The sequence below is a fragment of the Nelumbo lutea genome, chromosome 3, assembly GCF_056320005.1.
Source record: "Nelumbo lutea isolate HS-2025 chromosome 3, American lotus-T2T, whole genome shotgun sequence".
NCBI classification, from domain to species: domain Eukaryota; kingdom Viridiplantae; phylum Streptophyta; class Magnoliopsida; order Proteales; family Nelumbonaceae; genus Nelumbo; species Nelumbo lutea.
In genome coordinates, this window is record NC_142686.1 from 14,670,582 (window position 1) to 14,697,715 (window position 27,134).

Consider the following 27,134-nt stretch of genomic DNA (forward strand, 5'->3'; position numbering starts at 1 on the left):
ATTATCATAAGGCCGTACGCTGTTCATCAAAGTGGGGCAAGTACAATGGCCTAACACTCTGATATACAATTTCAATATTACCCCTGAAAATTGGAAATGAGAGTGGGGCCAAATAACAAATGCGTTTTCGTCCCATTCTCACCCCTGCATAGTTGCAAATGCCGGGTTGTCCGATTGGACAAACACCCTGACATTAGCATTGGTGAACAGAAGTTTCACTTCTCCATTGGATGAATGGTTTTTTTTTTTTTTAGGGTGCTAAAAAACGAACAAGAGGAAAGTAGCAGAGGGCGTTTTACTATTTTTCTATTCATCATAGTTGATGTGGGATGGATCTGGAATTAGATAAAAATAACCTAGGAATTAGCATCTCAATTTTTCTATTTATCATAAAACAGGAAAAGAATTCTTTGAACTACACTTAAAAGTAAGCAAGTTAAACTGCTTTTCTATTCATCAGAGTTGAATAGATCAACTGAATGCAACATTTACTAATTCACATAGCTACTTTTGGAACACCAGCTCAAACAAATTGACCTTTTATCAGAATTTGAAGGTAAACAAAATGAAGTGATTGAAACTGTTATTTAGAGATAGCTGAAAGTTCTGGAAACATGAAGCATTTAGAGAACTATTTGTTAAGATATGCAAGTAAGATTTAGAGGATTATTTCTACCATCCCCCCAACAAAGATGGTCATGTCAACAATTATATCCAAGATTCACCTCTCTGAAGTGTTGATTTTGTCAATTCAAGTACAACTTTTCTCTGTGAATATTTATTAAAATGTCAGAATTTATTGTTAATTAATGAAACTAACTAGATATACCCAAACCCATGTGAAACTACTTAATCTTAGGTCCAATTAGCTGTCAATTCCTTATAGTAGTTCATCATTATTTTTTTTTAACCTTTTTTTTTTTTGCAAATTCAAAATAGTCTAAAACATTTCTTGCTAGGTGGATTTCTTGTCCCAGTTCTATTTTCAATTCAATGAAACCCTGATACAAGTAATAAAAGTATGGAATAAGTAGACTTTCATATCAGTGATTTCAAGTAGAAAGCAAGGTATATTCTATCCTATTTAGCATATATCTAAAAAACATTGTTTTATATTTTTTTATATGATACACTAATGCTGTCTTTGTATTTTGGTTACAAACTTTCTTAATTTAGACTCCCCAAGGAATTCACTATTCATTTGTATCTCCCCATAAATTTCCTACTATATTCCATTATTTTTATATTTATTGCAGCAAGATTTGATTATTTCTTTTTTTGAAATTTGTGCAGTATGAATTCATATTGTCTAAAATATTTGCACATTCATTTATATTTCATTATGATTATATCATCATTTTCAAACTTGTAGTTGATATCTTAGGCTGTATGTAAATGAAGCTAACTAGATATGCTCAAACCCATATGAAACTACTCAATGTCAGGTCCAATCAACTGTCAATTCCTTGTAGGAACTTTATTAGTACTCTTTCATTTTGCATAGGTTTTTGCTAAGAAAACTGGAAAAGATACCCACGTCCTGATCTCTGTCCGATGCAATCCTTTAACCTATCAAAATTTTGAATAATTCACATATATATTTGCTTATTATTGTACTTTGCACAGTTACTAACACTGGTTCAATTGTTTACGAGGAATAGTCTACACTATACAAACTCTTAAGTTGCAAGTATAGATATTAACCTGAGTTTGCCGGATGACAATCAATTAGACAATAATAAATCTTCAAACGAACCAATCAGAGATTTCCTGACGGGAAGTCCACTCAACCTCCTTACCAACTTGATACACATTGAGGTGTTGAGGCTGAATGAAGACCCCCAATACTTGTGGTTACTCAATTATTGGTTCAAATACCCCGGGCCATTCTACTAGTGTTAGGAAATATGACGATTCACCTGAATGATCTTTCGTATTCCAGGCTTCCAGCCAGATAACTACTTATGATCTGCCACATGGTTATCCCTTTCGCCATGTTAGACTACAAGTGACTTGATGGGAAAACACTCTTAATTTCCCATCTATAAGGGATCGATGAACTTTATAAGTGCATCGTACACCAAAGACACCGGAAAGACGTAGCAATTTATGCGAGATCACTGGACCATACAAAAATGCAAAAAAGAATGGTAGACCGGTCAGTCAAATACAGGCCAACACTGATCGATATTTTGAACCTTGATTCAGTTAATCCACTATACCAGGTCATTGGTAACAAGTATAAAATATAAACAGTATCAAGCGAAACAGAAAGCACTCATCCACACCACCTCCATCCAGATCTAGCCTAGCAACCAAGTTAATCCCGATGATCTAGCCTACTGAAATTGAAAGCTCGATTAGAATGCACGGGCATCATGACTTCATTCATGAGCCAGAGCAGGGATTTTTGACCTCTGCCACAAGTCCACATACCAAACAAGAATAGGAATTGCAGTTAGCAAATATATACCTGTCCAAACTTGAAAACCATAACCGTTTGAAATTTAAAGCAAGTTAGCAACAAATGATGCTCTTCAGAAACAAGTCATAACCCTTAAAAGAGTAGCAACCAATAAGTTATATGACAAGAAAATCATCAAAATTTATGACTTCTAGACCTCAACGTTCCCAAACAACAAATCTAACTGGAGATGAGAGAAAATAAAAATAGTTATAAAAGAGGAAAGGCAACAAGCAAGAGATGAGGCTCAATCTTCATCCTCTTCATCTCCATCTCCTCCAGCAGCCTTCTTGGCAGCGGCCTTCTGGTTCTTTCGCTTCACTCTTCCAGGGCGACCACCTCCAAGAGGACTAGTGAGAGAGAAATCAATATGCTTCTGCGAGTCCACCCTCACCATGAAAGATGGAATGTTAACCACCTGCCTTCCAACCCTGCAGCGGAAGAAAAAAATTGCAATAAAATTTGAATGATTTCCCATAATATTATAAAAAAGAAAAGGTCATAAAATGACTCAAATCCCTTCACAATATATTTCAAGGAACCTGGCTTTACGCTGGAACATGTTACTATATAAGAAATAAACAACAGAAAATGCTATTAAATGGGTGCAGAAACAATTAGGGAAAGTCTCCCTAATATTCTGACAATGTCCACGAGTCTGACTCAACGAGAAGGCAAAACAAGGATTTGTTGAACATCTATAGAAAGCATAAACAATTAACCCGCTATGCTCCGTGTTCTATTGCTACTTTCTACATGCCATTTGAACACAACATTATACTGCACACATGTGAATGCCATGGAATCCATATATGCTGCCACATGGCATCCATATGTGCTACCACATGTCATTCATCTATGTTGCCATCTGGCACATGTCACACTAAATACATTCAAATACCACATGACATCCATATGTTCCACAACACATTTAGAACTTTAATTTCGTTATTTAATAATGGTTTCCAAAAAAAATGACATTCCTTGTGTATATTAGCCATTCATGTGTCAAATGAACAGAAAATGTATGTTAAAATATCAAGAAAAAAGCATTTAAGTATTAGAATTTGACACATGTTCAGCAGGAAACTTAACCCACTTGGGAGATTTTATGCAACAATGGATAAAATAGAAATGATCAAGACAACTACAATATCACTGATCTCCAAGGAATTCCACGATTAGGATATCAACTATATCCATCCCATTCTGACAGAAAGCAAAGAACATTGACCAGCGTTAAAAAACATCCTTGCACTCAATATCTAGGTAGGTCAAATGATAGTAACAGAAAAAACATCCTTGCACTCAATATGTTGAAAGATCATATTAAATGCCTAATGAAAGTATAAATCACTGGCGATCCTGAACACAATGACCATTCCATTTTCTTTTTACTCTTTTGGTTCATCCTAGCCGTCTTTGTTTAACCCATCATTTAACCTTCATACAAAGTACCAATAGTATGAACCACTCGAGATCCTGAACAAAATCACCATCCCATTTTCTTTTTACTCTTTTGGTTCATCCTAGCTGTCTTTGTTTAAACCCATCATTTAACCATCATTCAAAGTATCAATAGTTTGGATACACAAATCGAGTATGCAGAGATTTCAACAATTGATACTCTTGTTTTTTTCGGTCTGAAATTCATAAATAGATAAGTTACGATAGGTATTAATGTTTAACCTACGAAAAGGCCCCAATTCTCAGCATCTAGCATTCCAATGACCCTGAAAAGGTGATACTGTGCTAGAACCTTGAGATTGGCAATATCACTTGGGTTTGGCAATTTAATTGTGGAAGGTGATCCTAAAGTGGTGCTGTGCTGGCTTAGAAATGATAACTTTGTAACATAGCAGTTCTGAAAACATACAAGGGAAATAAAGATTTGGGGAAGGACATCATCATGGAATTTGAGGAGTCTAGAGTTGCCAACAGAATTTGCAGACAATTTAGCAAAGAAGTGAATGAATAGACAACAGCTCCTCTGGGGTACATCATCATGGAATTTGAGGAGTCTAGAGTTGCCAACAGAATTTGCAGACAATTTAGCAAAGAAGTGAATGCATAGACAACAGCTCCTCTGGGGTACAAATGGGCTTCTTAATTTAAACCATAACAGTTATTTGCATGTGGCTCAGGCAGTGTAGCTATCCTTCTTTTGGGGTGTTAGGCACAGTTTGTATATATCCATTCTTTTCTCACAACCAATAAAATGTAATATGTTATCCATAAAAAAACCTATGCTAGAACCATACATTTCCTGGCACAACACTCAACCCTCGTTTATCTATGCTTAGGATCAGCTGTGTAAGACAAGCTCACATTGGCACAATTAATCTTGGGCATATTTATCAAGATTATTAAATTAATATGTATTCAAAGCAAAAAAAAAAAGTTAGGAGCATAGTTGAATTCAACCAGTTCATGAGTCATAATAACTGTTTTTAACTCATAAAAATACTCACTAAGCTCAGTTACTAATCACTTAAGACATTCCTTTGGCCCATTTAAATTGACATCAAAAGATAAATCTATCTGAGAAAATAAATTTTAATCTGTCTTATCATTTAGCATTGAGTACAAAAGAATAAACAAAATGAACATTATCTGTTGTTAATAATTTTGTGTTATCAGTTCTGCTAATAGAACCCTGTATTATTTTGTAAGTGATAAAAGTAATTAGAAGCCTGGATCAGTGTTATCAAAGCAACTGCATGACTAACTAGTCAGTTGATCCCAACTATGTGATCGCCTAGGACTACTAAGCATTAACTAGCTCAACTAATCAATGTCAAACAGAAGCTTGCATCATCAACCAACCCTTATCCCAACGAATATGGGGTCAGCTACATGAATCCCGTTTCACTAGTCTGTTCTGTTTAACGCCATACCCATTGTCAAATTATTGGTGCTTAAATCATTTCTTACTATTTCAACCCATGTCCAGTTTTGGCCTTCCCATTTTTTCTATTCTAACCCTTTCAACGTGTAACAAACCACTTCTTATAGGTGCTGTTGATGGTCTTCTATGCTTTCTTTCATTTTCATCACCCATTGGAGATACTCCTAGGTTCTTAAAAATGGCTTAATTTCTGATCTCATCCTTCTAGTTTTTCCACTCATCCACCTCAGCATACACATTTCTTCCACACTCATTTTTTTGGACATTTCATGCTATTGCATTAAATATTTGTGGTGGACCATGATTGGGCGATGATACATAAAATAGCAAAAAAAAAGCATAAAATAAAAGAAGGCAATGGAGTCCTTTCAAATTTTCTTCCAATGAGTGGTCTGTTGGTATGGAGTCACCACAAACGAACAGCACATCAAATAATCACAGTTTTTCCACAGCAAGATTAATCATTTTTAGAAACTTTCTTCTCTGCTTGAAAGATAAAGGTCAAACTAAATATCTAATACCATACTTTTCGTGCAACAATTGTAGCTTGTATTAACTTGTATATGAGGTTACATCAATATCTTAAATTTAGAATGGGTCCTTTCTTATGGCATCAAGCCATCAACTAGAGAGGCCTAAGACTAGTCATCACTTCACCACACTGATAACACTAATACAACTTGAAACTCATATTGGGATTCTTCAGTTACATGCAACAACACTTTTACCTACATTCAGGAAGTGCTATTCAAGGAGTTACCTCGGTATCTCTACAAGGTCTACTAAATTCCCGGCAATCCAGGAGAAAGGTCCAACTACCTCTTTCTTTTTTCTACCCTCACTCAGGTTCCCTACTACTTAAATCTGCATCGCATCAATTATATGGAGAAAATCGCTATCTTAAACAATTCGATAATGTACATTTATTTTCTTATTAGTTATTAATAAGTAAATAACAAAGATAATACCAAATATGTAGACACCAGGGCTTTTCTTCCAGTGATGTCTATACAACCCAAGTAAAGGTAAATTTTGTATTCCAGGTGTCTTTCGATATTCTCAAGCCTCAACACATGAAAATTCACGCCTAGTATAAGAAAACGTAACATTCTTTCCAAGACGCAATAGAATGTAATTTATACCTGATATGTCTCTGCCTAATTAGCACTCGGGCATGGTGAATTGACTTTGCCATTCCAGACTTGAACACAAGAGTCTGGAGACGGCGCTCGAGGAAGTTCTCCACAGTTAAGGCCAATACGTAATCGAGCTTGTTCTGGCTCTCATCCAAAAGACCGTACCTGTTCATCCTGCGAAGAAGGGCTTCACCTTCAAATATCCGACGAGGATTCTTCTCATCGAGAGTGAGAAGCATTCTCGCGTTATTACGGATGCGGCTCAGAGCGTACTGAACCCTCCACAACTCCCTCTTACATCGGAGCCCATACTCTCCGACGAGCTTCAACTCGGCATCCAAACGCTCTTTCTCGTACGGACGACGAGGTTTCTTGAAAGTCTTCCCATCTAAAAATATTCAGTACCAATATTCACATCAAAGCTCCAACAGGGATCAATTCATAAAAACGCAAACGATCCCGTATGGAAATTAACTCGTGTTCCTCTAACACTTCAGACAAGATGATTTAAACTTGAAAAGAAATGTCAAGATCAAATAAGTGAGAATTGGTAGAGAACATTACAACCATATCATATCAGATCAAATCATGACCAACAAGCATAATATATTAGTGAAAGAAACGGAAAAAATATGTGGGAGAGTGGGAAGCTTACAGTTTCTATAAAAACTAACGTGAACCATTGCTCCGTCGTCACTTTTCCCCTTCTGATGTCGCGGGGGAGAGGAGAACAATAAGTGGACCAACTAGACGATGGAAGTGAAGGCATTCATTATATAGTAGCACTAAACCCTAAAACTTCATTTGCAACCAGCAGGCTAGGGTTACAGACAACATGTTGAATAGTTAATGGGCCGGGTTCGGGCTTTTTTAATAAATAGACCTGCAATGCACCCATTTTTTTGACCGACTGAAATGTTGAATCCAATAAATAAAATAAATATGATCTATGATACTAAGGCTGTGTTTGGTTGCAATGCAATTTTATTTATATTAATACAAATGCATAGAAGTGCAAATGTAAAAAATGTAAATTTTTGTTTTTTTTTTTTTGGATTTTATTTTATTTTTTTCCATGTCTTAATTTACTTCATTTATAATGCAATCAAACAAAATAAGCTAAAATTTAAAACAAAATAGCCCAGAATTTACATTCAAATCATTTGTACTGCCATAATTTTGTATTAGTGCAAATTTATTTGCATTACAACCAAACACAGCCTAAACATCTATGCCACTAATTCAGTAATTTGAGCTATTTCTGACTATGGTGATAAATGTGTAGATTTGGGCTATAATGAATAGAGAAGGCATAAATTATACCCAGGTTCGACCTCGGGGAATCTTAAAAATTAGGCTCATCTCCTTTATATTGCATAGAGTAAGTGTTTGTTTGTTTGCTCTTAAGTCGGACATTTGAAAGTGCAATAATTACATTAAGAGGTATATTGGTATTAGTGAACTTTTCTTTTCTATGAATTCTAAATGCAAAGAATGTTGTTCTAAATTTCTAGATTTTGAAAATTATCAAATATCTATTTTGACCCCATATATAAGAGTTTTTGTTTGTCTTTTTGAGAGTATCATTGAAAACAAAAAGTTAAGGAATAAGAGATAAAAAGACATGAACAACCATTTTTCTGTTAAAGCTAAAAGATTCCTCCTAAGGGAATGTTCTTTTCTTGGATTTTGAGAGGGGGGAAAGTTGGTCAATGGGATTTTGGTTCCCATTGACCAAGAATCCCATGTTCATTTTTCATATTTATGTGGGGACCAATGAAAGTTTACTTTCCTGGGTACTTATCTCCTAGGTGGGTAAATAATTTTTTCACCTAAGGGGAAAATTGCTAACACTTGAATGGGATAAAAATGCCCCTTTTAATAATAGCTTTTTAAGGCTAAAATGGTCATTACCTTATTTACCTAGGAAATAAAAGAACATGGGTAAATGCACTTAACCAGGTAAGTGTTTCCAAGAAAAACTTACCTAGGCAATTGCATTTACTCGGGTAAATAACTTACCAAAAAACAAACGAGGCCTAAGAGATAAGAGTTAAGAAGAAATGAACAAACCCTAATATTTAACTCCAAATATGTGTTAGGGAAAATTCCCAATCAATACCCTGTACTTTGGCTCAAGTGATAATTTGGTCCCTAAACTTTAAAATGCAACAATCCAATGCTCGAACTTTCAAACTGTGACAATCTAGTACCTATTGTTAATGGACCGTCAATTATGTATATCGCGTGACTTCATGTACGATTTAAGACTTTTAAAAATATCAAAATTATCCTTGAATATAAAACATATTGTTCATCATCTTCTTCATCAATAAAATGGTACCGGTCGTTCCTTATTACCTTAAGGCTCAAGTGATCTTTACCATCTCTTAACACTGAAACTTGTGCCAATGTGCTGCCATGATTAATGAACCATGATGCATCAAGAGGCAAAGAGTTATTGTGGCGACTATGAATGGAGACAAAACAATCCATACCAGAACCAGACCTTACCTGACGTGGGCTAACAATCTTAACCAAAAATTAATCAGCATAATCAACTAGCCTTACGGGCTTACAGGAGAAACATAAGCCATGCTCTGAATCGAGTTTTCCAAACTCTAGGTGGAATAAATAGGCTCCAAGAATCTCAAAGCTGCAAAAAATCTCGGAGCCATCTTCATATCCACTCATCTGTCCATAATTCCTTACTCAAAATGACGAACAAAGGGTAACTTCTGCCTTGCACGTCAAAGAAGTCTCACTATAACTTAATGCCTCATGGCTTCCACTACTCAGCCATCCAACATTTCGATCGAATGAAGAATTCATCAACCCAAAAGGAAATGAAAGTACAATTGCACTCTGAAAACCTATCCAATGCCCATGCCACGCTTTTTTTTTTTCGGTTCTCTACATTCCACTTAAAAATCCCCACATTTTCAGTTGTACTCTCTCCAAGCTTACCAGAGGCACCTACAAGGAAAGAAACAGAGAAAGGTAAAAGGATTATTCCAGTACCTGTGAGCTTTGATTAGAGCTACGGAGCTGGAAAGATTGGTAATCAGTACTAAAATAAAGACTACCACCAGTGCCAAGTCAGGCTGGCTGACGGGTGTGCAGTGAAGACCAAGGAAAATGATAGTGGTTGTTGTCGTTGCAATTACCCGCCTCTTCTTCCGCTCCCATTAACTTTAACTTTTAAGCTTCATACCACACCCTCTCCCTCTCACTTAACTTCTCTCTCTCCATCATTTTCCTTTCTTTGTATCTCTGGTTTTTCGGATACCGAGTTATTTTCTGGTTGATAAAGAAAATTTGATGATACTTGCAGGATAATGTTTCATATGTCACTTAACGGCTGGTTAACGGTAGATAGATTGTCGTGTTTCAAAAGTTTGGATAATAGATTATGCATTTTAAAGTTCGGGGACCAAATTGTCACCCAAGCCAAAGTACAGGGTGCTATTTGAAAATTGTCCCTATTTTTTATTCTAAATATTTATTAATAATTTTTTTGATAATTAAAAAAGGGAGCTACACAAGACGGGGTAGCACGTCCCCAACAACCACTATAACAAATAAAAGAGAGCGACCAAGAGAGGTCATTAAGGTTATAGGAAACAGACTCATTAACTACAAGAAGAGCTTCATGAGCCAAACAATCAACTGCCAGGTTTGCTTTGCAGAATACATGGTTGTATGTTAGTCTCCAAGGAGAATTGAGTTAACGTTGTAGACCTGAAATCACCAGCTTTGAGGGTTTGTTCTTGAAGTTCATTGCCACATTCTGAGCTTCCTACACTGCCCAAGCCTCAACCAAATTGATGGTAGTAAGTCTAGGGAAGTAAGCTTTAAGATCCACTACCTCTCGTCAAAGTGATTCCTAGCAATGCAAGCTATCAAGCACACCTCTCCATCAATACAAGAGGCATCAAAATTAATTTTTCATTTTCTTTCCCCTTGGAATTATTTACAAATTCCAAATGGGCCCCAATTGCTCTTTTAAGAACAACTGGAGTTGAGGGGGATCAGTCACGTTAGTGAAAGTACTCTTGTTTCTACTCTTCCATACGTGCGAAAGGATATATATGTTCCTTTCTATATGTGTGTATATCTTTCTAATAGATTGCTAGATATACATGTCCATGAGTTGGGTAGCTTGACGGGCTGGTCTGGTTTAATCTATTCTATGTCACTCTTTGACACATTTTTAAGATTGTTGGCTTGGCTCTGAACATTGGGTCCAATTATTATTTTGGGCCCGGCTAAAGCTTTCTCAAATAAGTCTAGCTAAATAATATTATACATAATAAAAGATATAAATATAGTAATAATATATAATAACAAAATTAATAGCAAAAAAGTATTATATATTATAATATTTGTTCAAATCAGGCTTTGGGTTGACTTGTTCAAGATTGAGCTTCATTTTCTCTATGTATGTATATATGTACATTTATGTGCTCTTTAAAGAGCTCAGGCTTGTGTATGCTCATTTTCTATATGTATGTATGTATATATATTTATATGCTCTTTAAAGAGCTCAGGCTTGGGTATACTCATTTTCTATTTATAAAGAGCTCAAGCAGTCCGGTCCATGAACAAGTCTATATGTATGTATGTTATCGATATATGATATATGATATATGTATGTATATTTTCATGTCAATAACTCTAGGTTTAAATGCAATTTTTTTCTAAAGCATGATAATTATGTCCATTTAAATATAACAATGCTAAAATTGAATGAACTCAATCCTTTAGGAAATAAGAAAATTGGCAAAAGAAAGTAGAGAAGTTGGGGCAACCGGGCAATCCAAATTTGGTGTAGAGTCATAGTTTGGGCGTTTAAATAGTTCATAATGGGTCACCAACGTTACCTAACCCAGCCCAACTGGCACCATTAACAACCCCACCAGGGGTGTAAATGGCATCCAAAAATCCAAATTCAGCATTATCAAATCGAACTTGCATAATCCAAGTATGAGTATCAATGAAATTTGGATATTGGTATTTTACCACTTAATTTACAAGATTGGTTTTTTTTCCCTTCTTTTGAAGCCAATAATTTACTAGAATGAATTTGGATATAATCTAATTTTATCCGATAGATGCCCAAGCTGATTATTAATCATTGATATTATGGATACAAATGGATCGAATCAGATTCGAATCAGGGTATATTTGAATTCGATCTGATACTGTTTATGTTGGATCCGATCCGAATATTCGATCGGATCTTATAGGATTCAATTTGAATTTGAATCCTATTGGTAAGTTGGATCTTTGAATCTGATCTGATCCGACTTATTTTCTTTAAAAAGTAATAAATTATTAAAAAAATTAAAGTATACTAATTTAAATAAAGAAAAAAAACAAAATATACAAGTATTTTTTAGTTATTTTCATCATATGTATACATAAAAAAATAAATAATATAATAAATTTATAAAAATATATTTATAAATAAATAAATAACATATATATTTATATTCATAAATATATAATATATATCAGATCAAATCTTCTTGGATCGGATAGGGGGTGATCCAATTCGATCCAATTTGTGATCGGATCCTATTATCTGATCTGATCCAAAGATCTGAATAGGGGGTGATCCAAATAAGATTGGACCGGGATCTGATCCATTTGCACCCGTAATTGATATAATAGGCAATTTCTTTAATTGTAATTTGTAAAGGGGATAATGATGGAAAAACAAATAATTCTAACCCCAATCTCTTCCTCTTTCCCATTCTTAACCAAGGGAGGAAAGTTGCACCCCTTCTCTAGACACCTCTTTTTGTGTGTCACGTATTTATAATAGATAGGTGTTCGAATCTGATTGATGCAATTTAGAGAAGATCTTAGATCAAATTAGTAAATTACGGTTTAATTTTTTTTAAACCAAACAAAAAAGGTTTAAACAAATAAGTAAATTAAACATTAAGATGGTCTCAATATTTACGAAAAAGTTAGTTTGAAGATTTATAAATGTTGAAAAGGTACATGACAATTACATGTGTTAAAATGTGATAGAACTGTAATGGAAGGGGCAAAATGTCGTAAACTGAAAGTTTAGGGGGCTTTGTCACAAAATAAAAGTTGGGATTTAAATGTCACCACCCCCAAAGTACAGATAGCAATCTGTAATTTATCCAAATATTTAACGTTAGATTCTGATTTTTTTTTGGATGAAAGTTGATTTATATTAAGAAAGAGCAAAAATAGTTGAGTCCGTCCAGGAGGCACGTTAGGTAAGCACAATGATTGAACATATAATAGCTGTGTGGCACATTTCCCAGTTAATGTGCCTTTCACCCAAACGTTTTTATTCTGATAGATAAAAATTATTCATTATTTTATTATCTTTGTCAAAATAATTAAAAATAAAAAAAAAACAATGAAAAAAATCTCAGACATGTTTTCCCAATATACCAAAAAATCTCAGAACTTTTGGCCTCTTGGGCCTAGGGGTTTAAATGGACCAGATCCCTATTTTGTTGAATTCAAAACACTCCTGTTTGGATCTTTGAATCAGATTTGGATCACCCTCTATTTGATTTGAGAAGATTCAATCCAATATATATTATATATTTATAAATATAAATATATCACACATATATATGCTATTTATTTATTTAGTTAGTTATAAGTATACTTTTATAAATTTGTTATATTATTTATTTTTTATAAAAAATATGTATATATATGATGAAAATAATTAAAAAAACATTTATATTTTTGTTTTTACTTTATTTAAAATAATATATTTTATTTTTCTTTTAATAATTTATTAATTTAAAAAAAACAAGTTGGATCAAATCAAATCCAAAGATTTGACTTACTGAATTTGAACCCTATCAGATTCGATCTACATGAACAGTGTTAAATCGGATTTTGATTCAAATCCAATCTGATCTGTTTGCATCCCTACTGGCCACAGAGTGGGCAGCCAAGGTAAGTTCCCTGTTCCTATAATAAATACTTATAGATAAAAATTCTGAAGATAAGTTTTTAATGCTTTTAAGATGATTAGTCAAAGAGTTATAAAAAAACTCGAGGTGTCAAACAAAACAAAAAATAAATAAAATAAGATGAAAAAACTCCAGATATCCATTCAAAGGTTCTACTAGGTGCTTTGCATCGGTGCTGATGATTAAACAGGACCACCCAATCGACTTTGCAAAAAGAAGACTTTTCTTGACTGATATGCATTCAGCTTACAAAGGGCTGCAAACAGAATTACTTTTATTACCATCAGCAGAGAGAAATTTAGAGTTACAGTCTAAAATGACTAAATCATAAGCTGTGTTTGGTTGCAATGCAAATAAATTTGCACTGATACAAATTCATGGCAGTTCAAATGATTTGAGTGTGAATTTTGATCCATTTTTATTTCAAGTTTTAGCTTATTTTATTTGATTGCAATATAAATGAAGTAAATTAAGATATGACACAGAATAAAGTAAAATTCAAAATAAAATTAAATAAGAATTTACATTCTTTTTTACATTTCCACTCCCATGCATTTGTACTAGTGCAAATAAATTCGCACTGCAACAAACACAGCCTAAGATCCTTGGTTCACTAGACTGAAGCCTCCATCATAGATTGTAGTGATTTTATCTTAAATGGAATTGATTTGCAAATTGATGCAGGCAAGAGAGAGAGAGGAAAAACAATGTTCGTGTTTGTTTTGATTATCTGCATTGTTGTAACCTTGGAAACATATCTGGATTTGCCCAAGGACCCACGACGCATCCTTAAACACATTCGGAAATATAACATTGCTCCTTATTAGCTGCCAAATGAAATATCAGGCTGTAGCAATCCAGGACAAGAATTGATTGAATAGAATTTTGATATTGAATTTGTGAGCCAAAAAATAAAGGACTTCAAGAAAGAAGTAGAGATTACGAGGAAAAATTATCGTCCATGGACTAACAAAGAGGCATCTCTTACAAATGTAGGGAGTTTTCCACATATTGATCACAAAGGGAGCAGGTTGCGTTATTCAAAGTGCCTCTATTCAAAAGATAAAATCTAGAGTCTCCAAATGAACAGTTTTAACTTTTGGGGGGGCATCTGATTTTCCAAGAAGTGGATTGTTCCTTCACCAAATGTCTTGGAGGTGGCTTATCAGTCCCAGTCTCCCAGGGACCTAAGATAAAAAATCTCGCTGCCACCAAGCACCGGGGTTTGGGGAGGGGCCAAAGGATGGGGGCCAGATGGGCTACCCTGATATATAAAGACCTGATCCAGAGCGGGAATCCATGAACTGTTCCACCTAACCCATGAGGACCCCAGTATATAAAGACCTCACCCCCAGGGGTAAAAGTATGATGCGAGAAGATGATGGATAACCTCTACTCTCTAGCTCTTTCATTCTCTAATATCATTCTCAGCTCTCTACTGAGTGCTAACTTAGCCATCGGAGTGACTTCACCGGGTAAACACCCCCGGGTCCTCTAACATCTGGTTCCTTGCAGGCCTCTAAAAGAGCAACAAAGCCCATCAAGGTAACTCACATCCAGGCAGCTCATCAAGGTATCTCACATCCAAGCAGCTCATCAAGGTAGCTCACCCCTAGGCTGCTCATCAAAGTAGCTCACCACCAGACAACTCGTCAAGGTAGTTCACCACCAGGCAGCTCGGTACCAGGCAGTTCGCCACTAGGTAGCTCACCACCAGGGAGCTCCACTTCAACCTCTGAGTCACCAACCACATGGGAGCTGACGAGATGACAAGGTACTTAGCCAAAAATTGTACATCACGAAAAAATGATACATGACTGGAACCAGTTACATCACAACCAAACTGGCCCAAACTGAACCGATATGGTTGGTTTTCAGAACTGTTGGGTCGGTTTCAGTTCATCGATATTGTCAAATCTAGCCAACTGATGGTGGCTCAGTTAGTAGGTTCTTTGACTCGTTGGAATAGAGACCTGGGATCAAATCCCGCTGCCACCAGGGGGTGGGGGGGTTAAGGGAAAGGGGGGATGGGCTACCCCTGTTGTGTAGCCCCATAAAGCCAAAAAAAAATATTGTCAAATCTAGTAAACTAGATTTAATTTACACACCGCCCATTTGCACTTCCATGCATTTATATAAGCACAAATTTTTACTGCAATCAAACACAGTTTAGAGGAAAGCGAAAAAGGGAAGGAGTTCTGGATGCACGGTCTAAACAAGTTTGCAATTACCATAAACCACTGGAGAAGCGATAGAAATTGAAAGAAACATTCTAGTTGAGTGGAATAACCGAATAAACCCGACAGATGGATTCTTATGAATTACTAAGTAATAGTTTGACCTAAACCAGAAATTGCAGCCATAGGTATGATCTTCAAAGCTGCAAGGTGATTTCAGCCCATGACGTAGGAAACTGCTCAGTCAGCATTGCCTAAGGATGGGCAGAGTTCAAAGATGTTTACCGGACAAAGAACATAAGAATGATGAAGATCCATCTACAGGCAGATTCCAAAGCTGTCGTAGAAGGCCATCAGAAAAATACTGCAGAAGTAGACAATAATCAAATCAGTCAATAACATCCGCCAAATACTCTGGATTTCAAGTCGTTCCAGTTTTAGCACATCCTTGAGATGGAATATGAATACAACGGACCACAATCCTGTGTGAATTCGCCATCTCTAAATCTTTTTCAGATCCTTTCTGACGATTTCAATGGGCATGTCCTCCCTCATCTTGTTAGCCAAACAGTCGTCCTGTACCCCGAAAAAGGGAAACATAAAGGTGAGGCTTACAGCCTTGCTACAAGAGGGACAGAGTACAAAATTAACTGCCGAAAACAGGGAAACCCCTAGGCTTGAACGAATTATTTATTTATGGGCCTCAACTTTGAACCCATTTTGTGGTTTGGTCACTTTGGTAAGGAGCTTCCACAACCATAAAGCAAGTAGGCATGAGACAAATGAAACTGAGAATAATTGCAAATTGGTACAACAAAGAATAAATGCATAAAAAAAATCTCGGTTGCATTTGAAGTGAACAACATTTTCCTCTTTGGAAAATTAGCTTTACACTCTTTTAGGGATCATTTCCCTTACAAGCCCATTAAAACGTAGTGAAAGTTATAAATCCAGTGCTAATCGGAATCTGGATCACCATCAACAATATCAGGAAAGGAATCCATTGATGCATCAGTATTGTACTCAAGAGAAAGTCCCCTTCCTTTCTCAGAGATCAATGTAGTAATAAGACCACCTTGAGCTGGAGTTGACTTAGCAGTAGCAGCAGCTGCCACGGGATCACTGCTATCCATCCCATTGACGACAGAAAAACTAGATATAGTTGTGGCAACTTTGGAAGCGTATATCCTATTGCTCTCTGCTTTACCTTTCTTGGGTTTTCCTTCAATTAATGTAAAACTACCAGTACTAATCACAATGTCTTTATCCTGTGCCTCAACATCATTATTTCGAACAATTTCTTGCACTTGCTCTGATTCTGTCATAATCACATTACCATTTCCTCCTATCTCCATATGGGCAGCACCTGTAGCCCCACCATCACCTTCCATGAGAAACAAAGCACCAGTTGAATCAGAAAGTATCTTTTCCGCCAGACAATCTCCTGTAGCCTGCCAAACATCTTTCCCACAAAGTTCTTGAGCACTTCTCAATTTCTTGTCTGGCACACTCATTGGGACATCAGTTTCCTCACCATTCCCCAGCCAGCTACTATACAGGTCATCATCAAGTTCAGGATCATCCATTACCAAAATATCTCTTGGAAATGTACAATTGTTGTTTTTCTGGCTAACAGAAAATAAATTTTCTGGTAATCTGTGGTCAAAACTTGAAACAAATTCACCCTGACTTCCAGATGAAATATCCACCAGCGGAAGGGAACGAGGATGTATGAGCACTTCTAAGGCTAAAAGAGCATGAGCACAAAATTCAGCTAGCTTTGTTCCAATCTCTTGCTTGCCTGTTAACCATATATACAAGACTCAATTGCATATAAACAAGAGAGAAATAGGCAGCATCTAAAATGAAAAAAAGAACACTGGCTTAGTCAAACAGTGAAACATCTTTTTGTTGTCCAAAATAGAGAGCAAAGAAATGCTCTAAACTTCTTTTTTGGCAATAAGACTAGCTTGAGTCCTTAAAATTGTTTCTCTTGGGATCATTTTACTTTTGAAAGCATCTAATTGCAAACAGTAGCAGCTTATGGAACTTCAGTATCAGGGATCTTGGACCAAATCAAGTTGCTCTTTAAAGAGCTTGCCCAGCTACCTTATTTAACTGGATGCCCTTGTGTCAGACTGAAGTGTGGCATCCCGATAGTCTTACTAACAAGGATTTTAGATTTAAGTGTCAATCAGATTTTCCTTGCTAGAAAACTTATGATAGGTAGTTCTAATTGTAAGTCATACTTTCCATCCATGGTTAATAAGTAATATATTTGATGAACCATTCCCATATTCCATAACATGAAAAAGAAAAGTCCAACTTCTCTCTTTAATGATGGTTCCCTAATAGAACAAAGGTACACGATCACTTCAGCATTTTGCAAAAGCCTAGTTATCAAAATTCTAAGGAAAAAAAAAAAGAAGAAAAAAATGTGGATGTATTCCGTATTGCATGTTTTTTTGTTGAAGATCCCAAATTGTTGTTTCTGGTAGCTTTGTTGACAGTTTGGGTCCAGGGGTACTTTCATCAATTTATAATTCAGATTCTAGTCAGGGGCAATTGGGTGCACACCAGTTAGGTTTTGGTCTCTTGGGTCTTTTTGTAACAAAAGTTATCTTTTGGGGGTTTTTTGGAGCTAGCTTTGTTTTCAAGGAATTGTTTGTTAAAGGGAAACATTCTAGGGGCTCATTTGTAAATATTTTAATTGGCTTCTCTAGCAAGCCATTGAGTCTTATAAAAGAGAAGGGGGTTGTTTCTATAGGGGTCTTTTTGGTTCTTTCTCTCTTGTTTGAGCTGTAGCTCAGCCCCAACTAGGATTTTCAAGTATTGGGAGCTTGGGTTTTGAGGATTCAACCCATTTTGGCACCTTCCAATCCCTCTATCGCTGCGTGTCCGTGCAGGAGGCCAGCTTGCTCCCCACCAAACCAAAATGACATAAAGCTAGATTTCAATTGTATGAAGCTCGGGAAATCCTGGAAGGTCAGGCCATGGTGGTGCCTTAAGGGATGGTAATGGCATGGACATGTGATCATGGCATTATACTCTGGAGTCTGGACCTGTAGGTAAAGGTGACTCAAAGGCTTAATTACTAACACCACAACACGTTAGCAGAATTACTAAACTATAATGAATCCACACTGGGAGGAGATTCCCCTGTAATAGTGGCCCAGACAAGACATGATACCCTAGGACCGGGCAGTGCAAACATGTAGTGAGTAAGACAGCTAGAAAGAGAATTGATAGTTGAAATTAAATGAATAAAAAGGTTAGCTAATAGCATGGAAGATGCTGTAGCCAAACAAGGGGCAAACAGAAATCAATTCAATTGTATTAGGTGGAGCTACCAATGGACTCAGAAAGTCCAAAGCCAACACAACATCTGAACCAGTTATTTCAGATTTGGATTGTAGAGAAAATGATTGACTAGCTTGTGGTCCCTATTCTTCATTATTTCTTGATGATATTTTACTGATCATCTTGCTGTTAGCATGTGTTTTTACTGTTGTTACTAGTGACGGGTATTCCTGTCATTGTACCTCTTTTATTGTAAGACTAATATAAATAGCACCTGGGGCGGCAGATAAGACTGATTTTTCTGCATCCCTTTTCTCTCTATTCTTTCTTTTCTCCTCTCTTCTTCTCTTCTCTTCCATCTCTGTTCTTTCTTTCTTTTCTGATTTCTTCTTGCCAAAACAGGTCTGAACCTCCATTCCATCTATGTTCTTCTTTCTTTTCTGATTTCTAACTTGGATGTTAAAACCTGCATCTGTATAAAAATCAGATTGGATGCAGATTTGACTCCATTCCATCTGTTTAAATATGCAGTTACATATATAAAATAAATTCAATATTTTATATTTATACAAATTAATAAATACAAATTTATTAATTTGTATAAGTCATTAAAATAAAGAAACTTTTAGAACTTTCTTTATTTTAATGACAATAATGTAGATTTGGATTTGGATGTAGCTGGATCAAATCAAAACCCAACCCATTTACAGCCCTAGTATTTTTCTTGAAGATAAATAAAAAAGAAAATTTTATTAAGAACTAGAGTGAGAGTACAATGAACAAAAATAGTACTAAGATAACACCAATAAGAAAGAAAAAACATCCCCCAAACCAACATTCTTCTCCCACCTGATACCAAATTCTCACCCTGACCACAAACCCAGCTGACCTTTAAGAAACCACCTTTATCATCAAGCCTGTCCCACCTCTCCTTCCTCCATCACTTTTTTTTTTTTTTTCTTTTCAGGTTGTCCCCTGTTTTCTCCTAGTTCTCTAAATGATTTTCTTGTAAACTCCTCACCCCCAAGGAAGAAAAATCCCAAGGTTTTTCTCACTTCTACCTCCTTATTAACCATTTCTTCCAAATCAATCCCATTCCTGTAGTGTGTGTTTTCATCTACCAATATCTCCTCTACTTGAGAATTTCCATCTGAATCTTCTTCCCCTACTTCCAAATCTGTAATAGGTTTTGTCCTACCATCTTCCCCTTCTTTCTCCACCAAGATTTCTCCTCTTGTCCCCTTCTGAAATTTTACCAATCTATCTTCATTACTCCCCCTCCCATTCTCTAATTCTTTACCTTCATCTATAACCCCTACACCTGCACCACTCATCATGATGATCATCCCCCTCTTCCATTTCAATATGATCACCCTCCCAAGTTCTAATCATCTTGTTGTACTTAATAAATTTTCCGCATCTATGTCCAATCTATATTACTATTAAAAGTATGAATGAGAGTGTGGAACTTTTATTTGACTAAAATACCACAGCTTTTGAATTTGATTGTTCTCTAATTGTAAAGGCACAAATGTAATTTGAACCACCACTTTTTTCCATATTCAAATTCCTCTCATCAAGTCTTATATTTAAGGTATTAACTCCCATTGACATTCGTTGAATCATATTCTTGACTAGAATACCCCTATTTTTGAATTTAGTCTCGTTCTAACTGTGAGAACACAATGCAATTTGAACTACTATATTTCTCCTCATTTAATTCCCTCTCATTAAGTCTTATATTTAGGGTATTAACTCCCATTTTCATTGAACCCTATATTAATTAACCATATTAAAGAAAAATAACTGTGACAAGGAATAATTGTTTTTAGGGTACAAGATTTAAACATACCCTAAGTTTTCATAAATTGACTTGAACGTACCCTAAGATTTTCAAAGACATAAATACACCTTGTGACTCTTTTACCCTTTATTTTCTTTCAAATTTTCAAAATATACCTTGAGTTTTTCAAACTCCTACGGAATCAAATAAAACCAGCATCCTAAGCATTAACAAGGCATTTGCAGTTGGGGTGGCTCCAATGGCCTCCACAACTCTGGAGATGGCAAGTACATGTTAAGGAGCCCCACATCACTCCAGCCATTGGAGTTTACAATGCTACTCACTATATACAAAGAGAAACATATGAAAGTATAGATAAAGCCCTGAAATGGAAATCCCAAGGCTTGGACAAAAGAAAGGTTATTGAGGGTTCATCTCTCTCTCTCTCTTCCCCTTTCTCTTATAGCTCTTCCTCTCTCTTACCACTTGCTGGATCTAGGCATCTAAGATGGGACCAATCCATATCTACTCTCCTTTGTTGCCTAATCCTAAATGACACCTTTGTGCATTCAACTTCGTGTTTAAGTTTTTTAGTTAACTTGATTGAACTCCAAGAATCTATTGGGCTTATAGAGCAGCCACCATGGAAGCGACAACACGAGATTCGAGCCAATTACCAGTGGTTGCAGAGGAAGAGTCTTTGAAGAGGAATACCGATGGGTTATACCATGTCAGCCTCGATGTGGAAGGCACCCATACTTTACCAGTGCTAGGCCTGAGAGCTACAAGAAGGGTCTTAAGTTAAATGTGGGATGGATGCAGAAGCATCAACATAAAGGAACCCCACATCACTCCAGTCATCAAAGAAAAAAAAAATGTAAATGTAAAGTTAGGTCTCATATGTACGCAAAAGGGGAAAAAAGATTTTAAAAATTTTAAATGAGTCCACATTAGACCTGTTCACGGGCCAGTCCAGGCTTTGTCTATGTATCAACAGAATATATGAAAGCCCGAGCCCAAGCTAAACCCTCATATAAAGGCTGAAGCCCAAGCCCGACTAGAAATTTGAAATCAAATTTTTTTCTTTTTTATTCAATAAAGAAGTGTTTTATTTATATTAAAAACCCGTAAAAGTAAAAAATAATAAAAGATCTCATTATTACTTGAAAAAAGAGAAGAGGAACAAAGAAAAATATCATATATATTTTTTATTAAATAAATTATGTTTTTCATTATTTAATATATATTATCAAGTTGGGATTGGGCTCTAGCTAGGATTTTTTGAGAAAGCCCGAGTCCGACTATTTTAGGCCCAAGTCCAAGCCTGTGGGCCTAAAATTATGTCCAAGCCCGACTTAGAACAAGTCGAGCCGGGCTGGCCCATTGGGCTACCCGGCCCATGAATAGGTCTAGTTCACATGTGATGTTTCACTGATGGAGGGTATGCTTAAGTCCATCGGGGTCAGCCCACAAGGTATATTTAAGTCTATTTGAAAACAAAAGGTACGTTATGAAAACTCAAGATATGTTTAAGTTTTGTACCCTTGTTTTTATTTATGATAGAAATAAAATACAGATTTGAATTCAACCCAAAAATGGAGTTGTTTTCCTGTTTGGTGGCGAGTCAATAATACAACCTTTTGGGTGAAAATGTGTAAACCCTCGATGTCATAATTAGATAATAATATAAGTTAAAAAGATGAAAACACACAAACGTATAAAAAATACCAAAAAGAAATTGTTGAAAACATTTGGACATTTCTTTAATATCATATGTTCATCGTATTAAACAAAAATAAGTGTGACAAATAAGAAAAATTGCTATGGACATAAAAACATTAAAAAAATTGTAGAAAATTTTGGAAACATATTATTTACTATAATCATCATCATCATCATCTAAAATTGCCACGTACAAAGCACATGCACGATTACTAGTCTCCTAAAATGTGCTCAAGCTCCAAGCATGAAGAGAAATACCCAAAACTCCAAGCTACATTGCTTTCTTCCCTCCTCCCTCATGGATCGCACCAGCCAAAAAAAACCACTTGCTTAACCCCATTATCATTATCTAGGTGCTATTATGTAAGCTCCTTGGAATCATGTTCCTAGTAGTTACCCCCAACAAACTAAAAATAGTTATTCAAAATTCCAAGGAAAACATTAAAAACAATAAAGTCAAATAATCTCCATAATGTGGTCTGAACCTTTTTCTCCATTCAGTTTTTGTTTTGTGTATACAAAACTATATGGGAGGGGCAAAAGCATAAAAAGAAATAAACATGATCGTAAGAGTAATATAAAGGTCATGACCCAATATTGGCCCCATGATTGGGGTTTGGGAGGGATGGACTGTATGTGGACCTAACCTTGGCATTTTTGCACAAAGCAGGTGGTGAGAATAATGTACTGAACTGAAAAAAAAAGCTGAAGCTTAAACCCCGGAAAAATCCATGTATTATTCATGAACGTTTATAACATAACAAACAAGACTCACTCAAAAGACCAACAAATTAGTTTGAACATTTCGATTATTGATCAACCTGGGTCCAGGTTGCACTACTAGTGATAGCTGGGGGCCTGAAAATCCTCAAGAAGTTGCCTAGGCAACAATCAGTCATTGCTTTAACTAACATGTGTTTTTTATTTGACTGTTCAAAATGCCATGCTTTGACTTTCATTTTGTGAATACTATATATACATTAGGGAGGTAATCCCAGGATGAAGTTAGGGGGCACTTCTTGGTGCAATGATAAAAGCTCAGACTGAGAAGTACGAGAACCCAGTTTGTGTTTAAGAGCACCAACTTCATGCAATATCCAGTCCATCCTTCCCAAAACCCCAGTTAGCCTGGACTAAATTGGGTAATGACCCTCAATCTCAGGAATCAGCATGAGGTTACAAAGTCTCAAAACAAGTACTAAGTTGAAACAAATTCTCAACAAAAGGAAAACTCAAATAAGTACTTCCCTGACCTTAGTTGACAGTAAGATTCCAAAATTGCCTGTACAATCTATTAGCAGTTTTGCAAGTTGAGAGAGATAGAAGGGGGGGAGGGGGGGGAGTATCCAGTTACATGATAGATGGTTTACCTCTACGAAAGAGTTCAAGACCATCGGACAAATATCGAGGCCAAACACGAGATGGGGAAAGAAAAGAGGCTAAAAGTGCACGTAATGCAGCAAGCTGGAACTCTGCCCACGTACAATTTGGTTCAAAAGACAAGACAGAAATGCCCTTTTCCTCATTGGCCCATCCCCCATCATATGCATTTGTTGCCACTGTTATCAAAAGAAGATCTAGATTGGATCGCCAACTCTCAGATCTTAAAGCACCACCCTATAAAAGGAAAAGTTTATAGGACTTTATATCCATCAGAAAAAGGAGTTGCTAATGGCATGTAAGCATTTGCACAATATCAATTTTAAAAACCCAAATAAACTATATCAGCAAATCTGCAAAATGAAATTTGAAATTTGCTAAATTGAAACTGTAATCTAAGCAAAAACATCTTACCATCATCAGTTTCTTTAGTTGGATTAAAAACTTAATCATATTCTATCTGTAGTTAGCAACTACAAGAGGATCAGACATGGTAGTAAGAACAAATTGGAACTCCCGCCTGTCGTGGTTTCACTTGCTTGTTTTTCAGAACAAAGAAGGTTGCTGCCATTCCTTCATGAGAAGACTGTTTATATCATGGTTCTAAAAGGCACTTGAGGTGAGGCAAAATGCAAACACCTCAAGGCTAGCTGAGGCCAATTTGCCTTGCCTCAATAAGCCTCAACCTCTAAGTGAAAGGCTCAGGCTTCAAATTGCAATTTTATGTTGCACCTCAAGGTATGGCTTTGTAAAATAGAAACTAACCATTAGAGTCATTAGACTGGTATCAATTGAAAATTCATAACTGATTGTTTTTGGGGTTTAGTAAATTCCAAATCTATAAAACCATCATTCCCTGATTCTTTGCTCTTGGGAGAAGAGGAGGAATTTTGGTGCAGGTAAGCTGTGAAGATTCAGTTAATAATGGTGGTGTCGTCAATATTGGAAACCAATAGGTACATGGCTGGGGCATGGCTGGGACTTGGCTGGGTCTCACTCTCCAATAGGCTCATAAGCTCAGATCCAGCAGACCTGTCCTTTGGGATCCTTTCTGCTCGCAGATGAAGATACTAGAGATGAACATATGATAAGCAGGAGCAGCAATAGTTATTCTGTCTAAGAGGGCCCTCAACTCTTGATCCACAGAAGCTGTGTTGCCCTCCAGGGCCTCCACCCTGTGTTGAGGTCTCATCCTTTTAACAAGATTTATTTTAATGATATCTGAATTCTTTAGTGAGGGGCTGTCCTATGGAGGTTGTGGATTGAAAGAAATGCAAAAATCTTTGAAGAGAATTATAAGAAAGTTGAAGATCTGTTGGAAGGGAGCTTGTGCCACTCACACATTTGTAATTTGCAGATGACACCATATTCTTTTGTGAAGCAGGGAACCCTAACGGGATTAGAAATTTGAAGCTCACTATATGACTTTTTGAGCAAATGTCAAACCTTAAGGTGAATTTTGAGAAGAGTTGTATAGTTGGGGTAAATATGGGTGAGGGGGAGATCTCTGAGGCTGCAGACATCTTAGAATGTGCAATAGCAAATTGGCCCCTTAATTACCTCAGTTTGACATTGGGTGATAACCCTCAGAAAGGTGAGTTTTGGGTTCCGGTTGTGGAGAGGTTTGAAAAGAAATTAGCAACTTGGAAGAAAAACTATTTGTCTCTTGGAGGGAGAACCACTCTAATCAGGTTTACTTTAGCTAACCTTCCTGTTTACTTTTTGTCAATCTTCAAGATTCCGACAAAGGTGGCTAGTGGATTAGAAAAACTAATGAGAGACTTTCTCTGGGAGCCGGGGGAGGAGAAGAAGGACCATAGGGTGGGGTAAGAAATGGTTTGTAGGAGTAAGAGGGAGGGAGGTTTGGGTATTGGGAACATAAGGAATAGGAACTTGGCCCTTCTGGGGAAATGGCTTTGGAGGTTCTCATTGGAGGACAAACTTTGGGTGAAGATAGTGGGAAGTATTCATGGGGTTGCAGCAAACGGATGGGACTCTGGGAGTCTGGAAAGGAGTACAAGAGCATTTCCTTGGAAAGCTATTCAAGCTTTCCATAGATCAAGTATGACTTGCACTCAGGCAATCTCATTAATTTTTGGGAACATGTTTGGACCAATTCCCAAGCCTTTTTGCCCTTTCCACTTTTAAAAATATACAGGTGTCTTCATTCATTGTTCCTTCTAATTCTATTTCTGGGGTCAGCTGGAGCTTGGGCCTGCGAAGAGATATCAGGGACACAGAGCTTGGTGGTATCTCATCACTGTTATCCATTCTTGAAGGGGTGTTCCTAGAGCCAACAAATGCAGATAGTAGAATTTGGACTCTCACCCCCTCTGGTTCTTTCACTTGTGCCTCTTTCTTTAGTGCTCTCACACATTCTTCTTCTTCTGGCTTTTCTTTCCCTGTTAAAGAGGTGTGGTGTCATCCTATACCTCCTAAGGTTGGGAGTTTCTGTTGGGAAGCCTTTCTGGAAAGAGTTAACACAGCAAATTTACTTCGAAGGAAAAGACCCAATAGTTGTTTTTGTCCTCACTAGTGTGTCCTCTATAAATATAAAGCTGATGGTGAGTCTAGATATCACTTACTAATCTCTTGTCGGTTCACTAACATCATTTGGGAGTGGTGTAATTCTTTGTTTGGGTGCAGGTGGACCCCCCTTCGAATGTGCTAAGCCTATTCACATTTATGCCGTTTCGGCCAACAAAAAGGGCCAAGTTTATGTGGAGGTGTATGAGGGCTGCAGTCTGTTGGACTATTTGGGAGGAGAGAAATTCACGAATATTTACAGATAAGGAGAGAAGTTTGGAAGCAATGCTGGAGGTCATCCACATTAGGGTTATACACTGGTTGAAAACCTTGGCTCTGTTCGCAGAATTCTCAGTTGATGAGCTGCAAAGAAAGTGGAAGGAGATAGCAGAACTTGTTCCAGTGAGGAAGATCTCAAATGTTTGTTGGATACCCCCACCCCATGACTTTCTCAAACTGAACTTTGATGGCAGCAGCTTGGGCAATCCAGGGCCATCCAGAATAGGAGTAATAAGAGATGAACAAGGGAAGCTGTTAGCTATGTATTCTGGACCAGTTGGGGTGGGAGATTCTTTGAGAGATGAGATTCTTGCAGCTCTTGAAGGGGTACAAAGAATCAAGGATATGCATATTAACAAGCTGATCATAGAAGGAGATTCTGAAGTGGTGGTAAACTGGCTGAAAGAGGATAGTCTTAGACTCTGGAATTACAGTAATGAAAAGAGGAAATTCAAGTGGCTGACTAAGGACATGGAAAT

The 27,134-nt window shown here is 36.6% G+C and overlaps 2 protein-coding genes across 4 annotated transcripts in view; both read right to left on the reverse strand.

Annotated features, from left to right (window-relative positions):
• Positions 1 to 2,483: 2,483 nt before the first annotated feature.
• Positions 2,484 to 7,390, reverse strand: LOC148863109 (small ribosomal subunit protein uS4y-like). The gene is made up of 3 exons (XM_088980700.1): positions 7,164 to 7,390; positions 6,515 to 6,896; positions 2,484 to 2,895 (listed from the first exon to the last, which is right to left on the reverse strand). Exons 1-3 carry the CDS (start codon positions 7,189 to 7,191, stop codon positions 2,712 to 2,714), a joined length of 594 nt encoding a protein of 197 aa, XP_088836826.1. The 5' UTR covers positions 7,192 to 7,390; the 3' UTR covers positions 2,484 to 2,711.
• A 9,080-nt stretch (positions 7,391 to 16,470) lies between these two features.
• LOC148863110 (uncharacterized) overlaps positions 16,471 to 27,134 on the reverse strand; it is a 53,539-nt gene continuing 42,875 nt past the window's right edge. For all 3 annotated transcript variants that reach the window (XM_088975375.1, XM_088975376.1, XM_088975374.1), the window contains exons 12-13: positions 23,841 to 24,087; positions 16,471 to 17,466 (exon numbers count right to left, since the gene is read on the reverse strand). In XM_088975375.1, the coding sequence (XP_088831501.1) occupies positions 16,622 to 17,466; positions 23,841 to 24,087 (1,092 nt within the window). In that variant the 3' untranslated portion in view covers positions 16,471 to 16,621. The remainder of the gene's footprint in view (positions 17,467 to 23,840; positions 24,088 to 27,134) is intronic.